Source organism: Lissotriton vulgaris, chromosome 6, assembly GCF_964263255.1.
Source record: "Lissotriton vulgaris chromosome 6, aLisVul1.2, whole genome shotgun sequence".
In the NCBI taxonomy this organism is placed as follows: Eukaryota; Metazoa; Chordata; class Amphibia; order Caudata; family Salamandridae; genus Lissotriton; species Lissotriton vulgaris.
Window position 1 is genome coordinate 1,400,766,135 of NC_141694.1, and position 27,563 is coordinate 1,400,793,697.

The following is a 27,563-nucleotide window of genomic DNA, read 5'->3' on the forward strand; positions in this document are numbered from 1 at the left end:
TGTTGAAGGAGCAGTTAATGATGTCCCGGAGTTGGGGTGCGATGACGGAGTCTGCCTTGTTGAAGACGTGTTGAGGGCATGGGTCATTTGGTGATCCGGAGTGGATGGTGTTCATCTGGATGGTGTCTTCGGTGTTGACTGGGGTCCAGTCGCGGAGGGTGGGGAGCGTTGGTTCTGTGGTTGGGTGCGTGGTCTGTTCGCCAAAGCTGTTGTGTATGTCTGCGATGTTGTGAAAGAACGTGGCCAGTGAGTCGCAGAGGTCTTGTGAGGGAGTGATGTCGTGGTTTCCGGCGCTGGGGTTGGAGAGCTCTTTGACGATGCTGAAGAGCTCCTTGCTGTTGTGTGCGTGGTTGTCTAAGCGTTCCTTGAATGCCGTCTTCTTGGTGGTGTGGATCAGCTGGTGGTGTTTGCGGGTGGCGTTCTTGAGGGCGGTCATGTTGTCTGTGGTCGGATTCTTTCTCCAGGTTCTCTCGAGGGCGCGTTCTTTCTTGCCACTCCGAATATCGCCTCGGTGTGTGTGATAGTAGGGGTTTGCATATTATCGACCTCGGAGTGTGTCCGTTACCCTGTCTTTGCGCCGGGATTCTGTATGCCTGGTCTAGCTCGAAGGGGTTTTCGAACTTTAGATTTATTAATTTTGGAATGAGGTCCTGTAGCATGGCAACACATGAACCCGCTTGGTCTTCTTCCCCTTCTGGGATGCCAAGGATTCTTATGTTCCCTCTCCTCTGTCGGTCTTCAAAGTCAGCCACTTGTTTTTGTAGCTCTGTTGTCGCTTTGGCGATATGACCCATAGTCTTATTTGTAAGGTGAGATTTGTCCTCGATGTCGCTGACTATCATGTTATTGGCCGTGTGGATGTCCGCCCTACATGCTGAGAGTTCTAACTTGATGGCGTCCGTCTTGTCGATTCTGCCAGATCATGGACTTCGGCCAGTTTTTTGAGGATGCTGTCCAGTGTGGCGCTAATGTCCGATTTCTGTTTGAAAGGCGATTCTGGTGCGGTTTCTGCTTCTTTTATTGTTGGGTCACCGTGCCATCGCTTCCCACCATATTGCGCATCCCTCTTTTGGTCTGTAGGATCGGGTATCTCTTTTCGTCACCCGCTGTTGGTTTCCGGTCTTGTTCCTTTGTTCCATTAAGTTTTAGTGCAGGGACTGGTTTTATTTTTCCGCAAATGTGTCTTGTCGCGCGTCTGTTTTGTGCCTTTGGTGCACACGTTGTTGCTACTTTTGGAGCGCCATGTTTGTGTGGACGTGCTGTGCTGTCTGTAGGTTCTAGTTTGTGGCAGTTGTCTCTTCAGTCTGTGTTAGTTTGTTTCACTTTCGTTCTTGCGGTCGCGCAGCGCTGCCTTTGGTTTATGGTTTGTGAGACTTGGCGTTTCCTATTTGGTCTTGGTAGTGGTGCTGGTCTGTGTGCCAGAGGTATAACCGCTTTACAGGCCTCCTCTTGCTACGATGTTGTTTGGGGCGTGTGGGCGGCCTTATTGTCTGTCTGTGCCAGCTGTTTGGCTGATATCAGCGGCAGCGCTGCTCTGTGGTTGTGCGGGGGGGGGGCAGAATCGCTGTTTCACTGCTTTTTTCTTTCCCTTTTTGATGCTGACTCGCGCTTTGTGCTTCAGTTCCTGCTCGAAGTGGTCCCCGCGATGTCAGACCTCTATGCCGGCGCTGAGAAGCACACATTTCGTCTGATGGTGCTGACCCCTTAAAGATGGCCACTGCGTTGTTAGCCGGTTTGTATGCACTTGTGCGCCCTCTCTGATGTAGTTTTGGGGCGGTGTTCTTGTCACTGTCTGCTGTTAGCTTGGGCGCTCGGTAGCGTGCTCTGTCCTTACTCTACGTGGTCGCCCCGGTGTCTGATCTGGCACTGATGGCTCGCTTGGAGGTAGTCCCCACACCAAGATGGCAGCCGAGTTGATATTTGCCTGTTTGTATGCGTTCGAGTGCTCGTTCTCCTTGTTTGATGCTGGCTGAGGCGGATGGGCGGTAACTGTCACTGTCCGTTGTTCGCTTGGGAGCAGTATTAACTGCTCAGCGCGTTCTGTTTGTTCTATTCTGCTGTGGACTGGAGCAGCAGCGTCTGTGGATGTAGATTAAAGATGCCCGCCCCCTATAGCTGTGTTGGTTTCGTTTTTGCGCCGTGGTCTTCCCTGGTAATGGCAAGGGGAGGTTGGGGGGGGGGGGGGGGGGGGGTGCGGTAGGGGACGCTCCTCGCTTGCGGACGCGCAGCGCTAACCTTGAGAACTACGTCGGTTTTCCCAACGGAGTGCGCACTGCTTTCGCTTTTCCTCCGCTATATCGCTGCTCCTGCCATCTTGTCAGATTTCACTCTGCTCACTCGATCGTTTCTTTCCTATTTTTCAGTTGACCCGTCGATTGCTAGGCGCAGTTTTCGTTGCTGCGTCATGACTGGTGGGTTCTGGTTGCTGTATTTCTGCTTGGGTTCTTCCGCTGTGACCTTTTTGCACAGATTTTAATCTTATTGGTCCCAGGGAGCCGAGGAGCTCTCAACTTTTCATTGCTGTCCAAGCCACCCCCCCCCCCATTTCACTTTTTATAGTCAAGCTAGTTGATCCATTGAATATTCATTTGTTATAAGGCTTCATTATGTTGACAATTTTTTTTTAAAGGTCATTCAGTGAGTTAACATAGGACAGTTTCACAAACAATACATTAATGAAATATACATTCTCAATTATAAAACACTTTGGTTACAGATAGACCCAATGATCAGGCACTGACTGTTGAAATAAACACGTTTCAGTATGGCCTTCATCAGGGTTCTGTCTCAACGAGTCAGTCAGTACACTCAAGGTTAAATACTATTCATGGAGGGTATCTTTTTAAATCTACTGATTAAGCTGCAAGATTTCTTCACATAAAGAAGGGAGCGGCAATGTTAAAGTATTATTGGTGTCCCCGGAGTTTCTTATCTTTTTTGGACGAATGCTGCGACCCAAGAACTTTTCAAACATATATCTCGGCTAGGCCGTGTTGATTTATTATCTCCTGGACTCTATATGGCTCCAAAATCCTGGTGCATATATTGTGCTCCAATGTATCCTAAATACGTGTGTCCCACGATGTGGTTAAAGAGGATCCAATTTAGTGGCTTGATATGAGGAGTCAGTGTCCTTTCAAGGCGGTCCTTCTGAGTAGCATTTTAGAGCTGTCCCACCGTTATGGAGTGGCACAACTGAAATGCGACCCAGTAGGACCGCTTTGAACGTGTTACAATCAAGAGGGAATAGCCACTGACAATGTAGCACAGTGCTATTACCTCCGTAACCTATAAGGCTGCTTAATTCAATTACAATTTTCAAAGACAAACCAAAACTTTACATATCGCATGGGGGCAGCCAAAAAAGCTTTTGTAGAGCTGAAAGGACACGGCTTCCCGTGTGAATACTATAAAAAATACCAATCCCTCCTGACGGGCCCATACCTAGCAGCACTTAATGATTCCCTGGTGATTGGTGCCTTCCAGTGGACTGACGACATGCAGAAATAGTGGTGTTTTTAAAGCCTGGTCGGTCCACTGAAAAACATGCCTCATATTGCCCAATATCACTCCTTAATGAGTAAGAGAAGCTTCTTGCCAAAGTTATTGCCAATCGTATAGTACCACATATTATGGAGTTCGTCCATCCGGACCAAGCGGGATTCAATAAATATCAAACAGAAAAATCTGCTCTACCTATATAGTTTAAAGATCACAAAAAAGTTTCATTAATATGCCACTCTTGCTAGACCATGTGCTCAAAAACTTACATATTTCGAATTACTGAAACAATTTTATTTTTTGTTTTCCTACTTTTCAAAACAGATGGATAAGTGCATCAATCATCTGTTTGTACAATAAAACATATGCATAACATTCTCAAAGATAGACTGTAGTGGTTCCTATGGACAACCTTTCATTCATTACATACATATATCCTCATACTCCGATATACTCATTCAAACCACAAAAACACACCTAACATTAATCATAAACAGTAGTTTAAATCCCATATGTACAACATCAAAAGGTTTCACTCATTAAAAAAATTAAATAGGCGATATAGATTCGAATATACAATTCGATAATTATAAATGTCTGTAGGATATTCACATTCTAAATCAAGAACACAAAGAAAAAACTTTTTTTTAATTGTATAAACAATTATTCGTCTTCACAGGAATAAACAGTAAGGTATATAGGGGACAGGTTCACAGCACCGACACGCGTTTCAGTGTTATACCGCCTCTAGGGGTATCACCTTCTTCAGGGCACATGAGGATTCAAATCCAAAGGCCATGGCAGCGAACATGCATGGATAAATCTGTATATAAAATTGTGAAAAACAGGGTGATTCTGCTGATGAACAAAATAGGTGGGGTGTACAATAGAGATGCGCTGAAGCTTGTAACAGACAGATTGTGGTGAATGTAATAATCCACTAGGAAGCACCGTTAGCCGGGTTGATCACGAAGTGTTTGTTCAAACGAGACTTCTAAAGTAGCGGATTTCGTGGATAAAAAAACCTTGTAGTCTCGAGGGAGGGCTGGCATTGCTAAACCGTTGAGATAAAGGAGTGCAAAAGGAATGTATCAGATTGTCACTACGGCTTCAATGATCGGCCGAGTGGCCCGGGAGTCTGAGATAATGGGGAAAAACACTGCAGCATCGGCATAGAACGGTCTGCGTACTCCTGCGGGATACTTCAAAAAGCAGGATTCATGCCAGGCCGTGCCACATTAGCTGTGTGCACAACACTATTGCATCAGTGGACCGCCTGGGCGAGCCGACCGCACTATTGCTGGCTGACATCGACAGGGTATATGACTCCCTCAGCTGGACTTATCTCTTTGCACTTCTGAGTTGAATAAAATGTGGCCCCTCTCCTTAAACACATTCACTTTCTTTATACTGATATTACTGCTTCCATTCGCATTGCAGACTCCACCTCACAAACATTCTCGGTGGGGTACCCGTCAGGGCTGTCCCCCATCTCCATATCTCTTGGCACTCGCCATGGAACCTCTCGCGGACTGGGAGCGGATAGACGCACAAATCTCAGGTTTCGAGTGGATGATGTCCTTTTCTTCCTTACACGACCGGGCTGGAACTAGTCTACTTAGGATTATGCAGATCATTGGGGCTATATATGAATCCCCGAAAATTACACTCGTGGCCTCTGCGGGTTGGGCTGCACCTAGGTGACGGGAAAAACTAGGTCACGCTGGTGCGAGATGGGTTTAAATATCTTGGGGTATTTGTATCAGCCTCCCAGCTAATATCTTGGGGAAAGAAATCTGGCCCCATTGTGGACGCCTCATTCCTTACCAACCGAGTTCAATCCGATGCCTTTGGCAATTTCAACTCACCTCCTTTCACTCTTCCTTATGGTGTTCCCCAGGGATCCTCGCTAAGTCCCACATTATTTAACATTTATGTTTCAGACTTAGCGAGGATCATAAAAATCCATCACCTGGCGGTTACATCATACGCCGACGACACCCAGATTGTCCTAGCCATAAACAAAAATGGAGATTAAGTGGCCTCCAACTTTAATCTGGGAATGTTGGCAATAAGTAATTGGATGGCCAGAAATTGCCTGAAACTGAACTCCGATAAAACGGAGGTGATGTTGTTTGGTAACTTCTCCCCTGCCTGGTCCCCCACATGGTGGCCTGATGCCCTTGGACCACCCCCTCCCCCTGTGACCAAGGCAAGAAATCTCGGAGTTATACTGGACACCAAACTCAGCTTCATGCACCACGTCAATGCGGTAGCATCCTCCTCATTCCATACCTTGAGAATGATAAAAAACTTCTACCCTATCTTCCCATGAATATGGCAAAAACTCTTATCAGCGCACTTGTCATGGCCCGCATCGACTACTGCAATTGTCTGCTAGTCAATGCTCAAGAAGGTGTTCTAAAGAAATTACAACTGGTGCAAAATGCTGCAGCCAGATTGATTACTGGATGCCCCAAGTATGCCTCCATTTCTGGCACACTCCGCGAGCTCCATTGGCTGCCGGTAAGAGAAGTTTAAGGCTCTCTGCATTGCCTACAAAGCAACTCACGATCAAGGTCCAGCGTTTCTAAAAGAATCTTTATGCCCTTACAAACCTGCTAGATCACTCCGATCCTCAACCGCCGGACTCATGCAGGTTCCCAGGACTAAGAAAGTCTCCTGTTAAGAGTCCAACGTTTGCAACCATGGAGAAGGAACCCGAACAATAGGGCCATATCAAACATGAATACACTGTGGCTATGTTGAGGTAACATGAGCTTCAAGGGAGACACGAACAGATGAAGGACTGATGTCACGTCACTACAACGAGGTGGTCAAGATGGCCGGATGAACATCCCCCCCTTTCACTCGCATACACTACAATTCAGCCTTTCCGCCGGCGCTTCAACGCGGTCCAGTTGATCCATGGAAGGAAGGGGGATGCCTGATTATCCTACATATTTCTCAACTGGGATAATCTAACTGTTTAACACTGTAAACAGGATCTTCCACTCAGAGAGGCCAAACACTTCCATTATTTGAAATGGAGTCTGTGGGCACTACATCCAGACATTAGGGGGCAGTAACACAGGAACTCTGGAGGGCTTTGTGAAAGGGTTTAGAGCGAACACAGACAATATCTTTATTGTACTCCTTACTTCTCCACACACTGCCCTAACAACGACCACATTGCATTTGGGAGCACACGCTAGGATGCGAAATACAGGAGGGACACTAAGACCTTGGTTTTAGACCAGCCGTTGCCAAGGAAGCGGAATGTCGGTGGGCAGGAAGCGGGTAAAAGAGGTTGCATCACTGCCAGCAAGCACCGCTTCAGGATGTTTGAGTTTGGTGGTGCTGCTTGAGCCCAGGAGTAGAACTGAGGGGCAGCTACCTGCTGGCTAACCACTGAAGTTCAGAGTCTTCGCTCAGTCCCCTGCTACCTGCCCCTCCCGGGCAGGCTCGTGGCATAGGGTGGAGACTGGTGGTATCCTGAAGCATGAGGAACATGAGGGGAGTCAGGAGCCGGTTGGAGCCCATCATGACCAGAGCACACCCAGAGTACATTTGATTTGATTTATAAACTTATAAAGCGAAGGCGTCTTGGCGCTTATGACAGACAGCAGTCCTCTCTGAAACGGGCCACCTAAAAGACCGCAGTAAAAAGCCAAGTTCTTTCCGTAGAGTAAGATGAGAAAAGTCAACTGCACTTGAAACGTTTGCTCCCCCAGTACTATCCCTCACACCCCACCACCATTTCGCTCTCCAACAATTACCCAGCGCCTGTGTGAATTATTACTGCCCTGACTTCAACATTTGGCCTAGCATTACCATTGGTAATAGGGATCAGCAGGCACTGTGGCACCTTCTACCACAGTACCAGAAGCATCTTAAGTGCCTCCCTGGCTCTCCAGCCTCCCAGTCCACAGAACCTAGCATTCAGTACGACCAAGGAGGGGAGGCCACCTAAGTAGGTGGGCCTGTGGAGGTCGGTGGTGCACAGAAGCGGCCAGCATTGGGCTGGTGTGGCTTGTGCCAACCGCACAATCCACTAACCCCTCCTACAACATCAAGGGCTTGTAACTGCAGCTGATCCATCCAACCCTGAGAACTAGCAATCACACAAACAAGAATACGAAACTCAGGGTCCAAATAGTGAACCTCTCCAAGAGGTGTATAGGGGGATACCTCGGGGGCATTCAGCTTGCTGACTTTAATACTCATTGAAGCACCTGTTAAATCATGCGCTGCAGAAAATCAAGGGGACCTGTGGTGGCACCCAAGAAACTGAAGTGGAGGGCAGACTGCCTGAAACCTACAATGGTATCTGATCAGATACTTGATCTAACACCAGCCACAACATCAAACGGCACACAGATTAACTCAACCCTACATACAACCGCAACCAGCTTTTCAGGATCCAGCACTACACTCTCCCAGCCAAAGATCACCTCTAAATGCAATTACCCCAAAAGCGCATGGTCTGCTATCTTTTCCAGCAACTCAAGCATCAAGGGTCTGCCAATCCACCTGAGCCCGATAGTGACTGTTAGAAAAGGGGGCATGAACTCAAGTGCACACTCAGCTGGAAATTAGACCCAGAATACGCATGACTTTTGGGTCCCCTGGGCACACTATGAGTGCACCCCAAAAGGAAGGTGCTTCTGCCTCCTCCACACCTCGGAGAGGGTGGAGGCCCTGGCTGCCGTTTGCTCTATGTAAAGCAAGACCAGCATAAGAGGATAAAGAAGAAAAAAAAAATCCAAAAAAACACAAAAAACAAACAACAGCTAGCAATGCAGCCCCTAAAGCAAAGTTGGACGGGGGTGGATCTCCTGCAGCCTTCATTCAACTAGTCAAAGGGCAGGGAAGATCTATACCACTTAATTTCTCAGACAGAGGAAGAAGAGAGGAAGCAGGAGGCCCTGGACGAGAACGGAAGCGCTGCACCCCTGACAACTGGTCCACTAGAGGAACAATTACCACTCACAGACGTTCCAAAAAAGCCAGAAAGTAAACGAGCATTGGAAATGCAATAGGTCTCGCAATAGAAAAGTTGGAGCTATTGGTTTTGTAATTGACAAATTTATTTTAATGTGTGGGTCTTGAAACGTGCAAAAGTAATAGCTTTGTCATTTACAATGGCAATACTTTATACTTTTTCAAATGTGACACCTATAGCATTTGTAATGTCAACGATACATACAATCCAGACCCTACTGCCTTTGACAGCGCTCAAAGAGGTACAATGGCAGGCAGGGTGGGTGTCTGTAAAGGTGGAGCAGCCAAGGAACTGAGTTAAGGAGCCACTGTGCTAAGAGAGAAGAGATGTGTGACAACAGTCAAAGCAGCAGGGGACGAGCTGCATTTTTGCCACCCACTAAAAACAAGCTTTGGGCATTGTGGGGGGGTTAATTGGGGAGAGTGGGGAAAGGGCCTGAGGTTTCAGTGGGGCGGAGTTGGGCTCGCAGTTTGGATGGGTGAGGGAGGTGGGGGGGGGGGGGGGGTTGCATGGCTTGGGAGGACGCGAAAAGGGGATGGGTACAGGAGGGGAGAGACATTGCATTTAGGGGGTGGTCGCAGCAGGGGCCTTTCATCCTTCTGAGGCCGTTTGGGTTGGGGTGCAGTTCGGCGGTCGATGGGAGGACAGGCCGGGGGTCGGGCATGGTCTGTGAGACCTAAAAAAAAACAAGTAACTTGTTTTAAGGCCTAAAAAACATACAGCATGTACTTTGGGCTTGTTTTTAATATGGTAACCATGCTTACTGATTGGGCGGGGGCGCGGAGGCCAGAGGCTGGGTAAGGGCCAAAGCGTGTGGAAGAACTCGCTAACTCCCTTCGGACAGTGCGTCGGTCCCAGGGGAGATAAATGATAGCTATGCCCGGAAGGGGGTGGGGGGAATCTGGAGCAATCCCCGGGAGCGCAGAAGCAGAGATGGACTGGGAGAGTGGGGCGAGAGAGGCTGAAGGAAGCAGATGGCGCAAGGCGGTAGCGCACAGGGGCAACGGGGTGACAAAATGCCATGTGCTAGGGGGCCGCTAATGGAGTATGCTAGGCGTGTCATCTATACAAGGAGGCTACTGGGTGAAGTGATGTGCGGCGGGCAAGGAGGCTGGAGGGCAGTGAGGTGGCGTGCGTGCAAATGGGTGGAGGATGGAGGCAGGCTGGCAGATTAAGAGACCGAGGGGTGCTGTGTACGTGATCGGCCTGTAGCAACGGATGAGAAAGCGGGACGGCAGGGAAGGGTTTGAAGGGATGCGGGAACCATCATACCTGGAGGTAGGAGGTCAAGGCGGGGTAGTGGATCAGCAAAATGGATCCGATAAAGGGAAGCGAGCAAGCGTCTTCCTGGGGAGATCTGGAATGAGAACGGTGCTGGTCGGCAAAAAGTACGAAGAGTGGGGCAGGGGGTGGGGCGCAGGGCTACTAACTTAAGGGTATGTACATTGGAGCGCCGGAGTGTCTCTGAATACGATGGCGATCGGGTTGATCGTGGAGTTGAGCGAACAGGACCTGCGGAGTGGGAGGGAGCTGGGAGGGACCGGAGGACGTCTCAGGCGAGGGATCAAGGCAAAGAGGAGGTCTGAGCCAACGTTGTGAAGCAAAACAAAATGAAACCTTGGTACAAGACAAGTTAGACAATTGACAATTGAGGAACTGAATGGAGAAAAAAGCCTGTCAGCCAGTGGAAGGGCTGCAAGAACATAAGTACAAACATGTACGGGACAGTTGGTGGGGAGAGATGTACAACATGGTCAGAAACGAGAGACACGACCTCACGGCCGTGAAACTACGTCAGCCGGCCGTGAATAATTAGGGGAGGAGGGAGGAGCTAGGGGGGGGGGGGGGGGAACAGGTGGCTGGCTTTGATGTGCATGCGCTTTATGTCAATGCCCTTGCGCATTGAGCTTGCTCTTCACGGGCACTGGATGAATTTGCCAGTTTGGTTAACCTCTGGATAAGCCCCTATATTCTTGCAAGCTCAATGCGCAGGCGCATTGACAGGTGAGACCTTAAAAGTACAGGAAAGTAGATGAATCCAACCGACCCTCCCAGTTAGACTTATTACCTCTTAAAGGACTTACCCCATTGCTGCCTCACGGAATGGGAGATCATGCGGTCATCTTATGGAAAAGAAGCTCCCAATAATTCAAGCCCCTCAGCCACCCTAAAAGAGAATGCCATAGCCCAACAAGAGTCGACTGGGACCACAGCCCTTAGTATCCTACCAGAGGTCCGTGGATGCAATGTCCTACCAAGCCAACAAAGGGACATACAGATTAGCCTTCTTAATACCTTGGCTTTGTAGGTTGCCAGCATCTCCAGCTCATCTGTTAAGAATGGTTATGCCAACACCTCCCTTCGTTTTTCTGTAAAATACAAGGACTTTTCGGAACAGTACCAAGCCATTCCATACCTCAGGATAAGAGTCTGAACTCTTGCTATTATGAACTTTACAAGTGGCACTTGCGACCCTATTCTCTAACCAGTAGGAATTTTCTAGACATCTAGACCATTTACGCAGTCCCTATTGAAGGCATTGCCGAAACGCGTGTAGTACAACAATATACCGCCAGTTTCTACACACTGTGTTTATTCTCTGCCATACTGTTTTATTGTCATCATAGATTGCATCATTGAATTGTCTGTTGTAAATAAGTGGGTCCTTTGACCTCTGTATATGAAATTGTGCAGTATCAATTCTTGTAACCACAACACTGAATTATTGCAATTTTGGCTTTATGAAAAAGAATATACAGGAAATATCCTGTTTGACTATGGATACATATATACCTAAAGAAAGTATTTTTATATAAGATTTTATTCAATAAATCTCTTTTGAATAAAATTCTCTAGACTCACTGTTATTGTTTTTTGATGGATTTGAAACTTTTATACCTGCATTTGTTGTAATTCACCATGCCCAGGTGTTCTTTGACCGCTTATTGTTTATTCCCTGTCAGGGCATATTTATCCTGTATATAGGTCGGTGGGAAACCATTACTTGACCCAAGCCCCCAGCACACTTTGCTTGGTAAGTGCTTGGGGCCTACCTACCAGTCAATTAAAAGGATGGCAAAAATCAACACAAAACTGCTTTAACCCCTTCTGTGCAGCGCCGATTCCCCCCCGGTGCTGAGCTCTAACCGGGCGTGGTCATGACAAATGGTTCCGTCATAAGCACAGCTCGACCGATGCTCATGACGGAACCGTTCCGTCATGAGCATGGAAGGGGTTAATAGAACACGTACAAAACAAGTGATATTCAACAGTTATAGCCAACTATAACTTATGCCCCCTCATATATTACATCACTCATGAAATGGTCAGTGACATCATCCACAGAGACACACACACGCCAATACAAACTCACAACCACTCACAGACCCATACAAGTACTCACACCACTCACAGAAACAAGACTAGATGACACTATGTGCTACTTAAATAACCCCTATAATTAAGGACAAAGTCAAAGTTCATGAAGCGGAGTATGGGGTAATCCCTATCTCGTGTCATCTCCCAGCTTGGAAAAGGGGCAAGGAACATGTAATGTGCCGGCTTTGCAATCAGCAAAAAGAGAACATAATACATGTAGTGTGCATGTGCCCTACCCTTCTGGAGGATAGGAGCACTTTGTTACAAAGGGGGCGGATTGCTAAAGATATAAGATCCTGCAGGTAAGCAGTGCTGACCCGTTTTGACCCATGTAATATCACATTAAACTGTGCTTTGATCTAATTCATTCACCGTTTCTCAAGAAAGATAGAGGCCCAGGATCATGTAGGTGAAAGGCTGAGAAACAAATAGGTTATTACCAGGTCCTGTTATTCCCTGCCTTAGATTACACCCACCCCCTCCCCAAATGGCACACCCGTTACCACTTGAGACTATTAGACCCTTCCCAGCTGACACCACTGGGGCAGGAAGCGCTGGTGTCCTATAAAGTTCACAAACCTCTTTACTTAAACCGGTCTTACTCTTATCAGTACAACGATGTGAACTCCCCGGCTTCTTTTATTTTACTCATGTATGCACTTTACATTACAGCACCACCATGTTCGTGATATGTAAATACAGCCACTTTGCCATGTCTCAATGATTTTTAACTTCTATTTGTTTTAACTATTTATTTTACAAACAGGCAACTTTTTATTTAGTATGTAAATTTGAACTGGATGCCATTTACCTAGGGTTCAAAGGTTTTAATTAATCATGCAATAAAGTCTCCCACTGGAAGTCCCTATGGAAGGATATAGCACATCATAATCGCTCCGTAAGCCTTCGGGAAGCCCATTACAAGCTACTTTACGATTGGTACCTTTACCATGCCAAATTAAAACTGATTTTCCCTAATACATCAGATCTATGCTGGCGGGGTTGTGTCATGCTGGGCAATTTCCGACACATATGGTGGGCTTGCCCAACGACCCACCCCTTCTGGGACGAGATACTGGCGCAAATCAAAGATACGTTGGGATACCCACTTCCAGATTCCATGGACCATGTCCTCCTGGGCCTCAGAGACTCTTCTTTGAAATATCAAACAAAAACAGAAAAAAAATGGTGGTGTCTCTGCTTAGGTGTGGCGAAACTGGCGGCGGCATAGAAGAAGAGGGGCCCCCGCCCTGACACAATGGTAAGTATGAGTGACATTTAGCGAGGATTTAAAGAATGTTGAAAATGCTTAGGGACCCCTCAGTTATCTTTCCTGGGGTATTACTCCTCTAGTAGCCTGCCCCTCCAGGGTATGAGCACTGCACCTTTTCCAGTTCTGAATACAAAGAGGTCCATAACCTGTGGGAGAAATAAGAGGGGGTGCACATGGGCCTCCCTTGAAGGGCTTATTTTAGCCTCTAGCACCGGCACCTCACCAGGGAACTATTTGTATGCAGGCAGGGCCGCTGGGATTAACCGTGCCAAGGAAAAAATGCATGTGCCCCACAGCAGTTATAGTTAACTGAGCTAACTATAACTTATGCCCCCTCATATATTACATCACATCACTAATGAAATGGTCAGTGACCTCATCCACAGAGGCACACACCCCAATACAACCTCACACAACCACTCGCAGACCCATACAAGTACTCTGTTGTATATTGATTCTTCTTGTAATATGGCTGACAGTCATTAGCCCTTCCTCATTGTTTTCACCTTCTCAGCTTCCCAGAATACCTGTGAGTGTTCTAATCTGTACCAGAGTGTTCTACCAGTGTCAGTTGATGGTCTGGTCAGCTGGTGAGGTTTTGTACTCAGCTGTGTCCTACAATAAATCTACATGTAATCAACTAGAAGTATCCTGTCATCTATCACCATCCTATTTACAACATACTCACAGACCCATACAACTCAATTACATATAAAACAACTCATACAACCAGTCACTTAACCATACAGCCACTCTCGGCATCACACACACATCATGCCAGCTACTCACACACCTACTTATTCACCTATACATCCACTCACCCACCCAGCCTCTAAAACGCAGCCACTCACACTTATATTAACAGATCCATACAAGCACTCTCACCTGCTCACCCACATATCTTATTCACAGACACTTTACAATACAGCCATTTATACACTAATTTGCTAAATCAAACAGCCACTCACTGAAACTGCCAGACAGCCACTCTTCAACATAAAAACTCACACAGCCACTCACTCTCCCAACACAACTACTACATACCTACTTATACACCCAAACAGCCACACACACACATACCGGCACTCAGACACTCACAATAGGTTTACAATAAGTATACTATTTTAACGTGTTACTAATTATCAACTAAACGACAAAATACGGCAAACAACTGAACGATAAGCTGATAATTATTGATGTGACACCTACACCAATACAGCGATGACATACGCCAAACAGACAAATTAGTGAAGTACTATTGCTTCAAAATGAGCAGCTTTAGGTCATACAATCGAATTTTTTAACCAGATGTAGTCAACCTTGTTAACCAAGTTGGTCTTCACTTGCCGCATAATTCCAGTGGCCCTTGCATAGGCCCGAGACTGTGCCAATGAAGAAAGGGCACTTTTTGGAGGCATATAGAGCGGGTATACAAATTCAATTTCAACAAAGTTTAGCAGCAGAGTACGGAAACAAAGGGCAGTCGTTTTGAGCTCGTCAGCAAAATGTATTTACTCAGACATATTTCAAGTTAATGTATGCGCTCGGGATTAAGGCATCGCGATACGGACCCTGACTTTAGGAAGAAAAGATCTGGCTGTAAAAGGAGGGTAGCTTGTTCAACAGATAGTAGAAATTCAAATTCCATAAATGCGGTGGGTATATCGATGTAGGTCAGCATGGTCATGGCCAAATGGGTTTGAACCTTTTTGCAGTTAAATGCGTCAAAATATACACTTAGCGTGCTCTTTATTTTAATTAAATGTCGATTCACCGATAGCAGTAATCAAATGGCAAAGCCGTCTTTGTCATTTACAGTAACACTGCTGTGCCAAAAAAAACATCCCGAGACCAGGAGTGTGCGACACAACTAACATCTCAAAGTTCAAGAACTGACCAATGTCCCTCGTGGTGCACGTTTTGTGATCTCCTACATGCACTCTGAAGAAATAAATCTAGGAAGATAGGAATCTCTTAAACTGTTTATTTTAAACCCCCAGCTGGAAGGTCGTCCACCAACCGACCCGTTAGCGTTCAAAACATAACCAGGCTCAGAGCACTAAGCACAGGCATGAAGCTGTGCAAACTCAAGCGATAGCAGTCTACCATTGAAAATTCGGAGAAAGGCACAGATAAGCAAGCCTCAGCTCTTTGAGAAGAGCATGATGAAAAACTCCTACAACTGAAGAAATAATAATACCAGTCGACAATGAGCACACGTTTTCCCTTTTCTGCAAAACAAAAGCGTGCCGCTTCCCATAGGCGGTCAGACCCACCTTCTCCTCCACAGCGTGCGTAACGAGTGTTGCGTATTTGCGACTGAGCCAGCGGAAGAAGGCCGGGACTCCCATGGCGGCGCTGGCGGGGAACGAGGAGACTCAAGCGGTGGCGGCAAGGCTAGAGTTCCACCTTAGCCGCGATGAGTTTTGAGAAGAAGGAGGAAGAAGGAAGCTGGATCCGGTTGGAGTAAAGCATACCGGAAGCAGAAGCGCGGCACGACCTTTCACCCATGTGTAGGGGGCGGGGGAAAGAAAGGAGGAGGAGCTGCACAAGGGAATTACCCACTTCCCGTGAAGTCATAGTGGGATTCGAGTGCGACGTCACTTTTCTTTGTACCTTTGTTGCTACATTTGCTCTCACCTGAGGTTTGCTTGTTACTTATTTTTGGGTTTGCATATAGCGCGGACGTAGCATCAGAGCGCTTTAAAACAGTTGTAGGGTACAAGGGTTACAGCTAGTAGTCGGGGGGCAAATTAGGGAACTTTGGGCGGAGAATCAGAGGGCGGATATAATTGGGTCGGTGGATAGTCAGAGGTATGACCAGAAAGTAAAAAACGTTCCGATTTTATTTGGCGTTTCACTGACGTGTTACAGCTTATTATGTTATTTAATTCAACCAATGGATAATTATTGACAAAAAATAATTTCACAAGATGGCATATTTTTCCAGTCACAGAATGTCGAAAATACGCTTAAAAGTGGAATCACAAGCTATTTGTCTCGGAGCCATGCAGTTTCTGTAATCAGCAGTTAACCTTTTTTTCCACAAGAGCAGTTCGAGCATGGATGGCAAAATACCCTAGTTTACAAATGTTTCCCACATAATTATGGCTCCATTTTTGCCACATGATACATCATCGGCTGCATAATGAGACATTTCCTAGTTAGCACGAAGGAAAGTTTAAATGTTATTAAGGACGCGGAGGCAAGGATTATGCATTCACTTTATTAACAGCAAGTTCAAAGGTAAAACAAAAAAACACACACCTTGAACTACATATCCCATGAACCTTAGCTGTAACCATGTGTAGTGAGCTTTCCAGGCAAAACAAGTATTATATAAATATCCTTTATTTCCAATTAAGAAAGGTAGTACAGAAATAGGGTGCTGCCAGCTTTAGGAACAACTGCAGACTGAGCAGCCTCAAGAAGAACTTATTAACACCTTAGCTGCGGGGCAATTCCCTCCCCAGTGCTGCGCTGTCCATTCGAACTAGTGCTGAATGAACGTTCAATGGACGTGCGCAGCACTGGGGAGGTAGTGCTGCCGTCAGCCAACGCCCCGACGCACCACACATCTCCCCTCTTTAATAAAAAACAAACATGGAATAAGCTAAAAATAACTAAAAAATAAATACTAAAATTAATTACAAATGTATTCCTGTAAGCATTTCGGAGTAATGACTTTTCTTCCACTTTTAGTCACAACTTGTTGTAAATCATAACTATCATTAGAAACAATATTGCGTTCATCAGGATTAACATTGGAACAACTCTCAAAGTCTAATTCTTGTGATGTTGGACCTGAGTAATCATCACACTCTAAATCAATGTGGTCCTGAATGTCTGAAGTACAATCATTCACGACAACCTTATCATCAGAACGGGATGAATCTGGTTGAAGAGACTTCAGATCAGAAACTATGACTGGAGTTAACCACCAAAGTCATCATCATCACAGCCCTCTTCTTCCCCCATCACTTTTTTTGAATCAGAGAATTTAGCTAAAGCAATCTTACTCATATGATGGATGTTACCATCATCAAGCATGTGTACAAAAACTTCCTAGGCAATCTGAGTGACAGACTACAGATAATGGGACCAAATAGGACTAGGCGTAGGCAAACAATACAAGAAAAAACATTAATAAAAATGAATCATGATTTTAATCGACATATTAAAAATCATATAAAGAACAATTAGTTCAAATTATATGACACACAATTACATAAAATGACACAATATACAATCTTTATAAATAAAAAGACACCGACATGAACCTACTAGTGTCTACAATATAACAATATAAAATATAGTGGCAAATTACTGAGTAATTTGCCACTATATTTTATATTGTAGACACTAGTAGGTTCATGTCGGTGTCTTTTTATTTATAAAGATTGTATATTGTGTCATTTTATGTAATTGTGTGTCATATAATTTGAACTAATTGTTCTTTATATGATTTTTAATATGTCGATTAAAATCATGATTCATTTTTATTAATGTTTTTTCTTGTATTGTTTGCCTACGCCTAGTCCTATTTGGTCCCATTATCTGTAGTCTGTCTCTCAGATTGCCTAGGAAGTTTTTGTACACATACTTTATTTACCCTGCCCTATGAGTCTTTAACTATCACTACCCAGGGGGTCCTTTTTTTCTCACACACCATCATCAAGCATAACAGTATTACGCATGACCGTAACAATTGTTTTTGGCTCTGAAAATCTAGGAAGAAGTTTCCCCATTTTCCTTGACAATTTAACTCTAACTAATTGACCCACCTTGACTTGGGGACTCTTGGTATGATGTTTTATGTCATAATAGGTCTTATTTTTCTCTTGAGATTTACAAATATTATCTCTGACCTCATTTGCTTCCCAATTGTACTTCCTGCTCCTGCCCATCCAAACAGGATTTATTTTACAATAGGGAAATCGACCTCTTATCAACCCAAAAGGACAACCACCACATGTCTCAAGAACCGTTATTCTATAAGACCACAACATTTTGTCCAATTCACTATTCCAATCTTTTCTATTCTTGCTAGCCAATTGTAGTGTTCCCTTTATTACCCTATTCACTCTTTCCACAACAGAGTTACCTTGGGGATGATATAATGCCGAAAATCTTTGCTTCACTCCAGTAGATTCCAAGAAAACACTCAGAGCATCTGACTTAAATTGCACTCCATTATCTATCAGCAAGGAAGCAGGTAACCCTTCCCTAATGAAACATCCCTCTAAAAATTTTATTACCACTTGTGTGTTGATCCTCTCTACAACTACCAGTTCAATCCATCTAGAAAATAAATCAACCAAAACTAAAATACACTTTAAAGAACCATCCTGCCATGTCAAAGGTCCCATAATATCCAGTGCCAGTTCTTCCCAGGGTAATTTTGGACAACCTAAAGAAGACTTGGGGGGATTGAGTGTCTTTTGACTTTTATCTGAGCACTCACAGCTCACACAGTTTCTAACTGCTCTCTCAATTTCTAAATCAATGCCTGGACACCAATACAAGGCTTTTATGTTCCTCTTAGTTCTGGCACTTCCAGGATGGCCATCATGTCCATAACCAATTATTTTAGAACAAACCCCAAACGGAGGTATTAATTTGTTCCCACGACAAATAAACATTCCATCAACACTCAATTCATTCCTTACCTCCCAAAATGGTTTTAATTGTGGCTCAACTTTCAAATGAGTGTGCCAACCATAACTAATTTTTTCCTTAACACTCTTAAGAAGTTACAGCCTGATTCACCAAAGACCCGTTTTGCGAGTCTTTAATAGCGATTCATAAGGAATCGCTATTACAGACTCGCAAAACGGGATTCATGTAGGAATCGCAAAATAAAATGCGATTCCTACATATTCCTTATTTGCGATTAGCAAATTGCTAATCGCAAATAAGGAATACTCCCCATTCATTCCTATGGGCCAAAAGGCCCATAGGAATGAATGGGGAGTATTCCTTATTTGCGATTAGCAATTTGCTAATCGCTAATAAGATAGCAATTTAAACGGTGCCAGGGGTGTCCAAAGGACACCCTGTAGCACCCCTTAAATGCAAATTTAAACAGGTGTTGCGCACACACATGTCTAAAGGACATGTGTGTGTGCAACATGCAACTTAGAAAAATGCTTTTAAAAGCATTTTTCTAAGTTTTCGCTATTTACCACGAGGTTTGACCTCGCGGTAAATAGCGGGCCGAAATTGCGAATTCGCAATTTAAAAATGGATGATGAATTGCATTTAAGGAATCTCAAATAGAGATTCCTTAAATGTAATTCCTCGCAAAATAGCGAAATCGCTATTACCGATTTTTGCATTTGGGATGATGAATCCCAAATGCAAAAATCGCACTCGCAAAGGGCCAGATTCTCAGAATCTGGCCCTTTGCGAGCACAAGTCAGCTTGATGAATCAGGCTGTTAATCTTTTTCATTTTCACTTTCCCAATCAGTTTTAGATAACGCTTGTGAGTCAGAAAATACCCCGGCAACACAACAATCATTCCAAGCATTATGTTCTACTTCTCTCATGGGTAATGATAATCTACTGAGAAAATCCGCTACAACATTTTTAGCACCTGGAACATATTCAATAACATATACAAAATCCTGAAGTCTCATAGAGAGCCTAGCTATCCTGGCTGAAGCTCTGCTCATTCCTTCAGTAGTTAACAATTTTGTCAAAGGTTTATGATCTGAACGAAGAGCGCTTTAAAACAGTTGTAGGGTACAGGGTTACAGCCAGTAGTCGGGGGGCAAATTAGGGAATTTTGGGCGGAGAATCAGAGGGCGGATATAATTGGGTCGGTGGGTAGTCAGAGGTATGACCAGAAAGAACAAAACATTCTGATTTTATTTGGCATTTCACTGACGTGTTACAGCTTATTATGTTATTTAATTCAACCAATGGATAATTATTGACAATAAAATAATTTCACAAGATGGCATATTTTTCCAGTCACAGAATGTCGAAAATACTCTTAAAAGTGGAATCACAAGCTATTTGTCTCCGAGCCATGCAGTTTCTGTCATCAGCAGTTAACCTTTTTTTCCACAAGAGCAGTTCGAGCATGGATGGCAAAATACCCTAGTTTACAAATGTTTCCCACATAATTATGGCTCCATATTTGCCACATAATACATCATCTGCTGCATAATGAGACAGTTCCTAGTTAGCACGAAGGAAAGTTTCAATTTTATTAAGGACGCAGAGGCAAGGATTATGCATAATCTTTCTTCACTTTATTAACAGCAAGTTAAAAGGTAAAACAAAAAAACATTCACCTTGAACTACATATCCCATGAACCTTAGCTGTAACCATGTGTAGTGAGCTTTCCAGACAAAACAAGTATTATATAAATATCCTTTATTTCCAATTAAGAAAGGTAGTACAGAAATAGGGTGCTGCCAGCTTAGGAACAACTGCAGACTGAGTAGCCTCAAGAAGAACCTATTAACATTCCATGTACTACATTCTAACTCTATACTTACATCATCATGTAAACACATCACCACACCATGGATACCAAGTAACCAATCATAGTCCATTAATCAAGTCCAAATAAGCAATCTTCCAGCGTAGTCCTTCCTCTTTCGCTGCTGCAGGAAGTTAAGCCATCCGCATTCTATTCCGCTTTGGGATCAGAACCTAGGAGAACAAAAAACACTGTAATCTCCAGGCTCAGCATAAACTCATGAATAAAAAGAACTAAGGACTATCAGACAGAACAAACATGTTATCAAGAATGCAAGCACAAATGAAATAACATAGGAATATATACTGGATTCAAGCAAGGTACAAAAAACAATAATGCAAATGTTCACTGTACAAAAAAACTGAAAACAAACAATCATAAGACCAACAGTACTTCCCTGAAACGTAGAAATATGTATCAGAAAACCCATGAAATCAGACAGATCATCAGGGTGAGAGGCACATGAAGATTGCCTGGGGGGGAAAATCCTCACCTCCGCGTCCTTAATAGAATTGAAACGTTCCTTCGTGCTAACTAGGAAATTTCTCATTCCATGTCAGGAAGCGGAGGCGAGGATTATGCATGTTCAAAGCTTACCACCAACACTGCGGCTTCGTGAATTGGTCTGAAATAAAACTTTTTAAAAGTGGATTCCAAAGACCATTCAGCCGCATTCATAATGTCTTCCAACCTGCCACCTACCTGGACAACCTTGGAATCCATAGCCCCCCTAGTAGAGTGTGCACCATATTCCCTGACATCAATTCCGGATTCCGACATAATCCATTTGACCCACCTAGCAATGGTTGGAGAGGACACTGCCTTAAACGTTTTTTAATGGCAATCAAGAGTTGCCGTTCTCCAGGAGGTCGAACCTCCAAAGTCATATCCTCGTAGGATTTCAAGCATCTGACCACACACAATTTAGGAGAATCAGGGAAAGCAGGATAAGTTACTGACCTTGTACTTGACTTAGTCCTCCTGGAAATGTTAAATGTAACCCCTTCCGGGGTAAAAATCCGAGCAGTAATGTCAAGCGCTCTGACGTCTGACGCTCTCTTGCAGGAAATGAGACAAAGGAGCATAGCTAACTCAGCCGAGATCTCCTTCCTGGATAGAAATAAGTTATCTTGCCAAGAAGTCAGCAAATGAAGAACTAAGTTAACATCCCAGAGACCCGCATAACGTGGCTGTGGGGTGCGAGAAAGCCTTATACACTTCAAAAGCTTACAAACCCAGGGATGTCCACCAACCGGGGCACCATTCACCAAAGAATGACCACCTAAAATGGCCGACCGGGGGCGTGGCCAAGATGGCAGGCTGAACGGACGTGGTTTCCTTCGGCTCCCCGGCCCAAGACCCAGCACAGCCTTAATATAGCGCTGGTGACCCCCTGATTCGGGCGATTTTACTCCCCTGAGGCGTGGTCACCCGCGGCGGGACCGTCCTCCCGGCCCAGAAGTGCGGGAGCAGACGGAGCGGCCCGCGACCCGGCCCAGACCGGGAGATAGACACAGGCGAGGCGGGCTCCGGAGACAGAGCGGCCCTGCGGGGAACAGCGGAGCTACCGGCGGTGGGCCCGGGCAGGTTGGAAGCGAGCCCAACGAGAGGTGGGCGGGCTCTGACATCGGCCTGCACCGCACGGTTCCCTGAGGAGACGAGGGCGGCAAGAGGCGGCGGCCATCCGACACCCGGCCGGCAGGCCGTTCCAATCGAGGCCCCGGCTTTGGGCCTAGGCGGACAGCAGCGAGGCCACGCGGGAGCACACAGAAGCGGCGCTCGGCCTGACGGCCCCCCGACAGGAGCGTGTGAGACCCGGCGGTGAGGAGCACTGACCCCGGGGACAGGGCGGTCATCTGCACGGAACCCGGGCCACACACCACGACAAACCGGGACTAGGTCGAGGGGAGGTGCGGCGTTGGTGGCCAGTGGCGGCTGGTCCGGAGACGAAACACGGCAGCGGGGAGCCCGGTGGGGAGCGGCCAACCCCCCGTCACGAGAGCTGCGTCGGTGGGCCAGGACCATACGTTGGAAACACGGAGAGGTGGTCGAGTGGCGAGACGCCGCAATCGAGGCCCCGGCTTTGGGCCTAGGCGGCCGGCTGCGAGGCTGAAGAGGCAGGGGTGGGACCCCACCGGACCGCCGCAGGCAGGTGAGAGGGCGGCCGGGAGTCCAGCGAGCGAGTAGCGGGCCTGAAACAAGAGGCCCCGAAACCGGGCGCGACTGCGGAGGGGCCCAGATCTACGAGACTGTGAGTGGCCGGGCGCCCGGGCCCACGACCGCAACGGGCCAGACGGGACGCCGAGATCAAGGCATCTCCGGGAGCTTCAGAGAGGACCCATTCCTAGTAACACCGAACACAAAGGCCCACTGACTGTGCGCCACCCAGTTGCCCACGCAAAATTTGGTGGAGTGAGACCGTGCCCCATCGCTATTGCTGAGGATCTAGCGCTACTGGGGGAGTGTGCCGGGGAGGAGTACCAAGGGAACCCAGGGAAGCCCGAGCTGAGGTGAGGAGTGGGGCGCATACCTCGGGAGGCAAGGTGATCGGGCCCCCGGCGGGAGGAGAGAGGGGCACTAGTCGGAGCCGGGCCTGGGTGGCTGAGACAGGCAGAGACAGGTGATAGCAGACGCTGCGGGCGGGAGCCGGAGAGGAAGGGGCCCCAGGGCTGTCCCGAAGGCAAAAGTGGTACTGCCGATGGACTTGAGTTCCTCACTGGCAGATGGAAAACGGGGACCATCTGGGGCCCAGGAGAGGAACCCGGAGTTATAACAGGCCCCGCGCTTGGGAGCAGCATGGCCAACTCAAGCCGTAGAGCTAATCGCACCATCACAGACATGCTCCACACGCCTACATCCAAGGGAGGGAAGGCTCAGACACCCCCCCCTACCCCGGCTAACCCCGATGTGCAAAACCAGGAGGTGCACGAAGCGCCCATCACCCGCACCTTCTTAGAATCGCTGTTCAACACCCTCAGGGACGATTTTCAGGCTCTCAAACAGGACATCGCGGGGGAACAACGGGAACTCCGTAGAGACATAGACGGTCTGGGGGAGAGAGTGGCCGCGGTGGAGGATGCCGGTCATGCTCGCAGCGAAGAGTTGGTGCACTTACAACAGGAAGTCCTCCGTCTCCAGGAGCAGCAGGTGGACCTACAGGCGCACGCAGAGGACCTTGAGAACTGCTCTCGGAGAAATAATATACTGGTCAGAAATGTACCACAGGGTGCCGAGGGGAATAGCGTCACAGGATACTTAGAGGATCTTTTCCGGGAGGTACTGGGGGAATCAGAGAACTTCACCATACGCATAGACCGTGCACACAGGGCCGTGCACCGGCCCCGCCACCGGACATTCTGGCCTACCTCCCTGATTTTCCTGTGAAAGAACGGATCCTCCAGGAGGCCCGGCGGAAACAGCCTCTGCAATTTAGTGGGGTTGCCATCGCTCTGTTTCAGGACCTGTCAGCCATCACGCAGCAAAAGAGGCGCAAATTCAAGGTAGTAACATCCTTCCTATGTGAGAAAGAGGTGCCATATTCATGGGGCCATCCGTTCCGGATCATTTTCAAATGGTAGGGGAAACTGCATCAACTTCGCTCCCTCAGCGACACCTGTACCCTCCTAAATATTGACCTGCCAGATCCCACAGACACGGAGGATGGCTCACCCCATGGATCGCAAGACAGACTGACGCAGCGTAACCAGGATGGCTGGCGGAGGGTCAGAAGAAGGCGCAGGCGTGGGACGCGCCTGAGGCCGGACCCTGCGACGATCGCCCAGGAACAAGCGGCGGCGGTCCAAGAAGTGGTGCGGGATACCACTGTTGCTCCATGAATAGCACAATGGGGGGTTGATCACCACACTTTGCTTTAATAATGGGGGAGGTGGGAAGCCGAAGGGGAGCCACCACTGCCACGTTTCCCACTGAGACACTTCTGCGGACCTGAACTGCCAATCAGGGCCGAGACTATGGTTTGTTTTTTGGGGTTTCAAGTTGGGGTATTGATGGGGGGAGGGAGAAGGGTGGGAGGAGGGGGGAGGGTTGGGTGGGAGCTGATGGGATTTCCAGTTGGGGTTAGGGTTGGACAGTCTTTTGGAGTGGGGGAAGGGGGGAGGGGCCTCCTTGTCCACAGTCGCTGAGAAGCATCGCTGTTTTTTTTTTCTCCCTTTTACGCCTCCAGCCTGCTCTAAAAATGCGCCTGCCCCTGTTCCACGCTCAGGATGACACGTCCGCTGACTGTACTTTCCCTAAATGTTAGAGGGCCATACAGCCCCAACAAGCGCAGGGCGATCCTCTCCTTCCTAGAACACTCACAAGCTGACATATGCCTTCTGCAAGAGACACATCTGCTGTCCAAAGACCACCATAGGCTTCGGTCCCACTCCTTTCCAGAGCAGCTTTTTTCGTCCGCTTCCAAGAAAGTGGCCGGGGTGGCAATTCTGGTGGCAAGGTCCTTCAGGGGGCGGGTGTTGCAGAAGGAGGTGGAAGTGAAGGGTAGGCTACTGGTCCATCGCTTCCTCGTGGCGGGGCAGACACTATTGATAGGCTCCATGTACGTACCCAATGAAGGACAAGAGAAGTACTTACATTCCGCACTAGAAGCAGCTACAGCCAACACGCATCAGCACCTATTTCTAGGAGGGGACCTCAACCTGGTGTTTCATATCATCGCTGACCGCTCCAACCAGAAGTTCGGCCAGGTGGGGGCATTGTCAGCGGAGGGGCACGCACACCTTGCAGACCTGGGATTAGTCGACCTGTGGAGACATTGCCATCCCCATGCCACAGCCTACACTCATTACTCGGCAGCCCATAAGTCTTATGCGCGACTAGATTACCTTTTGTGTTCCGCCCAACTAGCGACGCACACACAAGATGTTGAGATCCACCCGGCCTCGCTATCCGATCACTCCCCGATAGAGGCATCGTTTCTGGTACCAGACACGCCTAGCCCACAACGACACTGCCGCTTGCGAGATGGCTTGCTGCAGAACCCCTCCTCGGTGGAGAAGATCAAGGCAGCCATCAGCCAATTCCTCACACACAACGCTAACGACGACACTACCAAAGCTACCCAGTGGGCGACGCTTAAAGCTGTCCTCTGCGGCGAGTTTATTTCACTAGCCGCGGCCAATAATAGGGAACGCGCGCAGAAGAGGGCTGAACTCACACAGCGCGTAACGGAGCTGGAGCAACTACACCAACGTACTGGGGCTGCCAGGGCTTGGCACCAGCTCTGCACGAAGCGGAAGATGTTGGCTGCACTAGATCAGGACGTGGCGGAGTTCGCCGCTATACGCCTGAAACATGCCTACTACACCGGTGGCGACCGGTGCGGAAAACTGTTGGCTTGCAAACTGCGGGAACAACGGCAGCAGCGACACATCCATACTATCCAATCTAATCAAGGTGACTCGCTCACCGGCGACGACGCCATCGCGGCAGCGTTCGGGGCCTTCTATGCAGACCTATATGAAGCGGACAGGCTAGACCTACAGCGCGGCAGCGACTTCCTGGAAGGGGCAACCCTTCCATTGCTGAGCGAGGCGCAATCACAGTTCCTCGATAGGCCCATAGGCCTGGAGGAAGTCATTTCAGCGATCTCCCGCCTCAAGCTGGGGAAATCCCCGGGCCCAGATGGCTACTCCGCTGCTTTTTATAAGAAGTTCTGCCAGCAGGTGGACCCTTTGCTGCGGGATCTCTTCAATACCTTCGATCAGGCCGGGGCTATCCCTCCGGAGCTACTGGAGGCGGCAATTTCTGTGATACCCAAAGCTGGCAGGGACCCCACTCGCTGCGGCTCCTACAGTCCGATATCCCTATTAAACGTAGACCATAAGCTGTATACAGGTATCATTACAAGCCGGCTGGCGCCCTATATGCAGCAGCTGGTTGAACCCGACCAGGCCGGCTTCATCCCCCAGCGGCAAACGAGAGATAACACCAGACTCGTCCTCCACCTCATCGAAGCAGGATCTCGCACAAGACCGGGTTGCATAACCATAGACGCTGAGAAGGCGTTCGACCGGGTGCACTGGCCCTATCTAGAACAGACGCTCCAGAGATTCGGCTTTGGGGAGACTCTCCGCAATCGGATATTTAACTGCTACAGACAGCCTACCGCGACGGTCCGAGTCAATGGTCATACCTTGCCACGCTTTCCGATAGGCAGAGGGACCAGGCAGGGATGCCCGCTCTCTCCCCTCCTGTTCGCGCTCTACATGGAGCCACTAGCACAACGGGTCAGACAACACCACCGCATCAGAGGCATCCCCTTTGGGGGAGATACACACAAGATCAGCTTATATGCGGACGACATCCTGCTCTCCCTCATGGACCCAATGCAATCCCTGCGGGCGCTCCTCGTCGAGCTGCACTCCTTCGCCCAGGCCTCGGGTTTTAAAATCAACTTGGAAAAATCGGTGTCGTTGAATGTGTCCCTGCCCCCTGATGTGTTGGCGGATGCCAAGGCCGAATTTGACCTGCAGTGGTCCAACTCCACGGTTCCATATTTGGGGGTCTTACTGGCGCCGACAGTGCGAGGCACGGCGGATGCCAACTACTCCAGGCTAAGCGCACCACTCAGTGAGACACGGAGGAAATGGAATCGTCTCACACTTTCCTGGCTAGAAGGTATAGCGGCAGTCAAGATGACCCTCCTACCGCAGGTTCTCTACGTCTTCCAGACCCTTCCTCTGCGCCCACCGACGGGATGGCTCCAGAAGACCCAGGCGGAACTGGCACGTTATGTATGGAACGGGCGTCCTCCCTGCTTTAAGCAGCAGATCACAACTCTCCCCCCGGCCAATGGAGGCGTGGGACTGCTCGACCTCACCCTGTACTTCCAAGCAGCGCAGCTGCGCACTCTGGTGGAATGGTACCAACTTGAATCCAGGAAACATTGGCTC

The 27,563-nt window shown here is 47.8% G+C and overlaps 1 protein-coding gene across 1 annotated transcript in view; it reads right to left on the minus strand.

Moving 5' to 3' along the window:
- XRN2 (5'-3' exoribonuclease 2) overlaps positions 1-15,682 on the minus strand; it is a 380,297-nt gene extending 364,615 nt beyond the window's left edge. The window contains exon 1 of the mRNA XM_086927507.1: positions 15,434-15,682. Within this exon, the coding sequence (XP_086783633.1) occupies positions 15,434-15,508 (75 nt within the window). The 5' untranslated portion in view covers positions 15,509-15,682. The remainder of the gene's footprint in view (positions 1-15,433) is intronic.
- Positions 15,683-27,563: the final 11,881 nt, after the last annotated feature.